Source organism: Egretta garzetta, unplaced genomic scaffold (genome assembly GCF_000687185.1).
Source record: "Egretta garzetta isolate BGI_Z169 unplaced genomic scaffold, ASM68718v1 scaffold202, whole genome shotgun sequence".
NCBI classification, from domain to species: Eukaryota; Metazoa; Chordata; class Aves; order Pelecaniformes; family Ardeidae; genus Egretta; species Egretta garzetta.
Genome location: NW_009258891.1, coordinates 444,940 through 450,939, shown reverse-complemented (window position 1 = coordinate 450,939; position 6,000 = coordinate 444,940). Strand labels below are relative to the sequence as shown.

Here is a 6,000-nt window from a genome sequence, read left to right as displayed (position 1 = left end):
TTAATTTTCCCTCTTTGCATGGAGCAGCAGGTCACCTCAGAAGAAACATCTAAATCCCGATGGACCCTCCTCCAGGTGCAGCACTTGCAGGTCCCAACTGAGCATGAAGGAGTCCTTCAGCAGTAGCAACAGGCACTTGCTCTTGACCATGGTCCCATGCTCCTGGCCCAGCACATACACCCATCTCACCCCTGGAACCACGGCAGATGGCTCAGTGGACATGTGCTGTTGATGCCCAGTCTCCATGCTCTTTGGACAAGTAGCACATGAAGGGACTTGACTGACCTGGCTACCAACACTGCTCAAGATGTCAGCGTATCAGGGACAAGTGGCCTCAGCGTGGTGAAGAGCACAGGCCGGGCACCGGCACTGCCCTACCCATTTTTGTGGGACGGTACATGCTACAGGGCTGGAGCCAGGTGGGTGCCCACTGGCAGTCCTGGAAGCCCCGCTCTCCTGGGAGACAGTTTCTGTACCAGGATTGGGAGGGGGGCGTTCAGCAGCCCAGAGGTGCACAAACCAGAGGGAGCACAAACCAGAGGTGCCCACACGCAGTGGGAAAGGGAAGAACAGTCGTGCCCCTGATGGAAGCAGATGCTTAAAGGGGAGTAGCCCTCTCCTGCGTGCAACACGTGGAATGTACACAGGCTTCATCTGGGGATCAGGGATGGCCTGAGACAGGGGTCACAACAGAGTGGTGAAGGTTACCATGGTATAAATAAAACAATCCTTGCTTAAGATTAGCCTGCAAAATAAATGTTCCCAGTAGCAGCTGGTATTGATGGCTTCAAGGAAGAAGGCGTGAGATCACTTGCCATGAGCACATCCCCATCAGGAGGAAGTGGCTGGCTTATCCTGCCGTGCACATTATTATATTTTTCAAATCTAATTTGCATGATTAGAGACTGCACTACTCTGCCACTGCATCGGCATGCTCAGATATTAGTGAGAAATAAACTTACAAAAGCTTTGTATCTGTTGTTCTTCTGTTCTTCCAAGACTAAACAGGAACTCACACACGCAATACAGGGTGAGGGGGGAACTTGCATAGCCATTACACATGAAAGCACTGTTGCAACAGACATAAACTGGCATCCAGGAACTGGCTGGGCTTCTTTCTCCAAATAAACACTTACTCATGGTAGATTTTACTGAATTATGGTTTAATGTCATAATCTACCGTTGCTATGTCTGTACAACATTGTACAAAATATAATCAAAAAGAACATTTCAGCCCCGCATAAATGTTTGACTGGCTGTCTGAGGGTCCAGAGGCTTTGAGTCTTTGACCTAGACTCTCCCATCTTCTAGATGCCATCACCAAAGTACCTTTGGTGGTAAGGCTACAGCACTATACATACGTGCAGTCATCGTAACATTTTTGCTTTCCAGTCTCCTTCTCTGCTCAGTGATGGAATCCCCCAGCCACGGCAGAGGCTCTCTGGTGGTACCTCATATTTCTGGTCAAACATGAAGGATTTTTAACCTCTTTTTGCATTAGGCAAAGACATTCTAGCCATGTCGTGAGGTAGGGGCAGTTACGTTTCAAAGGCGATACTAACATGGTAGCTTAGGACTGATACATCCTTGTTTACAGCACTTGCTATAGTAGGTTTTTTAAGGAGAGCATTGAACTGCTTACACTAATACAACTGGTTCTAGGTTTCCATTAATTCCCACCAATGGAATTTTCACTGCGAGTAGCACTGCCCCATGTTAGCCTAGTCTGAGAATTTACCTCTTGCCCGGTTAAAACTAGCAGGCAGATTCTCTTTTCAGCTTAGAGGTTAAGGGAAATAATACACTTAGCTGCTACTGGTAGTGGAATACATGAGGAATTGCTTCTACCAGAATTGGGAAACCTGCTGAGAATTGCATGGAATCTAAAATGGTTGCTTCGGATTAGACAACCACACGCTAAAAGGCCAGCTTCACAGAACTCTGCATCAAGAAATATTCTTGTTGCAGCCTGACAGCAGGTGAGCGGTGTGGCAGAATGACCTCTCACACCTGTGTTCTCCATGGAAAGTTTAATTTTGGCCAATTATTTTTCCTCTCATCTTCTGTGCTCCTGAAGCTTCTCATCTGGGGTTTAAAGGTCTAGTGGGAAGCCATGACCATTAGAAAAAATATACAATTCTCAAAGATTTTTCCCCATTTTGACTACCATGCAGCATCATGTTCAAAATGCAACTACTGGATCTGAAAAATAAAACACTCAGACTAGAATGCGCATCTGAAAATAAATACGTAGCCTTCGTATAGAGCCAGTTCTCGGTGAAAACTTCTCCTTGCCATAGTAGTGCAGAGCTGTTCTCAGGAAGGTCATGCTACAGGGTGGAGTCTGAAAATAAGAGAAAGAGAGAAGTGGCTCAATATTGTAATGAGGGAGATATCTGTAAGATACGCTGGAAGGGGGACCTGAAGTGTTACATGGCCAAAAAGACCAATGTCAGCAAAAAGACTACAGGGATTTAACTGACCCATTTCTCCACTCATATAATCCCAATGAGGTGTCCTGAATTGCATTAAAAGGAAAATATTTGACTCCAAGTAAAGGGCATTTCATAATGAACTGAGTAAAATTGCCAATGATGTTTACCCGTTAAGCGTATCCACCACACATCTGTCCTCAGTCCACTGCACTGATTCTGTGTTCACATCAGCACCCCCAATGACCCCGTTCAACTCACACCACATTTTTCACTTTCCTCCCTTCTCATTGCCTCTGGCCACCTAACACCAGCTTTCTCCTCACTGCTTCACCTTGTACATCTTGCAGGATCTTCTATTCTGCAGCTCCTAAAAATCTAACCTAGATCTTATCTTATTAAATGAAGATGGGATATTTCTTTCTAAAAGATTTGCTCAAGGTCAAGCAAAACCTCTGGCTCATGTAGAAATCAAGTGTTTTTCTCATGTCTGCCTTTTCATTCCTATTTCTCTTTCACATTTGATCACTAGTAGGTTAATTAAACATTCAATAAAGCACTCCAAATATACACCACCTTATCACAGCATCATAGAATCATTTGGTTGGAAAAGACCTTTAAGATCATTGAGTCCAACCATATCTGTCCACTACTAAACCAGGTCTCTAAGCACCTTGTCTACACCTCCAGGGATGGTGACTCAGCCACTGCCCCGGGCAGCCCCTTCCAGTGCCTGATAACCCTTTCAGTGAAGATATTTTTCCTGATATCCAACCTAAACCTCCTGTGGTGCAGCTTGAGGCCATTCCCCCTCGTCCTATCACTTGTTACTTCGGAGACCGGCCCTGCCCCTGGCTCCCCTCTCCTCTCAGGCCATTGTAGGGAGCGATGAGGGCTCCCCTCACCCTCCTCTGCTCCAGGCTGAACCCCCCCAGCTCCCCCAGCCGCTCCCCAGCAGCCTGGGGCTCCAGACCCCTCCCCAGCTCCGCTGCCCTTCTCTGGACACGCTCCAGCCCCCCCAGGTCCTTTGGGGAGGGAGGGGCCCAACCCTGACCCCAGCATTCGAGGGGCGGCCCCCCCAGTGCCCAGCACAGGGGCACGGTCCCTGCCCTGCTCCTGCTGGCCACACCACTCCTGATACAAGCCAGGATGCCGCTGGCCCTCTTGGCCACCTGTGTACAATGCTGGCTCATTGCCCTTGGACATTGCTGTTGTCAGCAAATAAAGTTGTATGGCTACCATTTATAAGGCATCTTGACAGCAATGACATATCCTGACATCACACAATGAAGGAAGAGAAGCATTATAGTTTGTTACCTTTAATAGCGAGGAAGGCTTTGCTGAATGCACGGCCCGATTCATTGGTGGCTTCTACCATATATTCTCCTTCATCATGTTTTGTGACACCCATGACAACCAGGGAGCAGACACCAAAGTTGTTTGTGCAAAAATAGTTAGGATCAGTGGAGAGGTCTCTACCATCCTTGTACCATGTGATCTTTGGGGCTGGATGGCCTCCAACTGCACAGCTCATTTGGCACTCACTCCCAGTAGTCACCACATGAGGCTTCAACGGGACAAGGAATCTGGGGGGCTGATTTTGATTAACACTCCGGTATTTCTGTGGTTTGACTTGAAATTCAGCTGTAGAAAAAACCAGCAACACAAACACACACTGAGATACTGCTTCACAGCAACGGAAGTCAGGGTTTAAAGGACTGGTTTGCAATCATGACACTCGCTTGTGCAGAACATCTGGCATTCTGCACTGCAAATTGCCAGGGATCCCATGCACCTATGGATTGAAATCTGTTTTTCTTCTCAAATTAGCCAGAATTTAATTCTGAAGTCAGAAACTTTGGTTTCTGCAAAACTTAAGCCTTAGATTTTGCTGGAAATTATTTGTGTGGAAAATTACATGATACAACGGCTGGAAATAAAGGATCGATCTGCACAATGCCCATGCAGAAATGACAAGTCTTCCCTGCCAAACTGGAATTTCCTAGGGTATCTCTATGCATTCTTGTTCTGGGCAACTAAGTGTTCACAGGAGGAGAGACCCTTTTCAGGATGGCATGTTATAAACAGTAAAAGAAACAAAGCAGGACAGCACACAGATAGCTATTTGTAAACATTGTTTTACCCTTTGTTTTTTTAATTCTCCAAGGCTGCGCAGTTTCAGATGGACCACTGGCTCCCAAGTAATTTTTTGCCACGACCCTAAAGTAGTAGTCCCGGCCTGGGATCAGTTTGGTGAATGTGAACTTGTTGGTGTAGATCAGGTCACCCACCACGTGCCACAAGCCCTTCTGTGATTCCCGTTTCAGGACTGTGTAGTAGAGATTATTTTCCCATTTCTCAGATGCTGAAGGCTCCCAGGTTACTGTCACTGTATTTGGCACTTTCTCTTCCAATTGAATCGGTCCAGGTGATTGCGGGATATCTGTCAAAGAATATCAAAGATCTAGGGAAAGCAGCAATGTACAGAACCCTAAAAACTTTGAGTCCATTATCTGTCTCAGGGCTGAGTAAACATCCTGGTCGTTAGAAGGGACAAAAATTTGATTCCTTCTCCAGCAGCTCATTTGCTGTTAATTGAACTTCTGCTGCATTACATGGGCATTGCTGGGCCTCCTCCCCTTCTTCTAGGGAGGAGATGAGGGTTGGTACAGCTAAACTTTTTCACGTCTTAGGCAGACAGCATATAGAGTTGCTGTAGCTATTACTAAATGTCCTACAGCCTGCTGCTGCCTAACCTTAGACTGTTACAAAGTGCATGAACTGCTGTCCTGTGGTTTGCACTATCCATCCGCGTGACCTGGCCTTTTTAAGCAGAGTCACTCTGGAAGATGGGTGTAATTTTAATCAGTAGATTCCTCTGTCCTGCAGACACGGCCAAGGCATATCACAAAGTGGCCAGACTGAATCTTATGGAAACCTGCACTCTAGTTCTCCCTCTGCCTGCATGGCTTAACTGCATCAGAGCTCACCGTGCTGAACACTGTTCGCTGCTGACTGTTTGCAGTAAATCTGTGTGTATATCCGGTAGTGAGTGAGTTACCTGTAACTTGAACTTGGAAGCTGAATTTTTCACTTTTCCCTAAGGCATTCTGGAGCTCAACGGTGTAGATGCCGCTGTCAGCAAACTCAGCTTCTCCAATCAGCAGCTGGGTGGTACCATCTTTGGTGTTTATTGTAGCCCTGTTTGGAAGAGGAAGCCCATCCTTCAACCAGGTCACCACTGGATCTGGAGATGCCTGTAAAGAACAACACATGTTATAGCCCACTTGTTTTGCCTCCAGATTGCGTCTTTGCCTCTTTAGTTTCATTATCTTGTCCCAAATCTACACCTGCATGACACAGTAAAGTAATATTTAGAAATATGGATCGAAGATGGACCTAAGAGCCCTGGATAAAGGGCTGCTCTAACATTTCCTTGTAACTTTTCTCTTTCTCTGTGTCTTTTAAGAATGCTGTTGTGGCAAGGCGTTCAGGTTAACCATGTCAAACAAGGCGTGCTAGATCAAGAACAACAGATGATATCAGTAGTTCATATTTTCTACTTTTA

At 46.2% G+C, this 6,000-nt stretch overlaps 1 protein-coding gene across 1 annotated transcript in view; it reads right to left on the bottom strand.

The window, feature by feature from the left end:
* Positions 1 to 3,735: 3,735 nt before the first annotated feature.
* IGFN1 (immunoglobulin like and fibronectin type III domain containing 1) overlaps positions 3,736 to 6,000 on the bottom strand; it is a 28,042-nt gene continuing 25,777 nt past the window's right edge. The window contains exons 30-32 of the mRNA XM_035889738.1: positions 5,494 to 5,689; positions 4,576 to 4,875; positions 3,736 to 4,076 (exon numbers count right to left, since the gene is read on the bottom strand). Coding sequence (XP_035745631.1) covers positions 3,736 to 4,076; positions 4,576 to 4,875; positions 5,494 to 5,689 — 837 coding nt within the window. The remainder of the gene's footprint in view (positions 4,077 to 4,575; positions 4,876 to 5,493; positions 5,690 to 6,000) is intronic.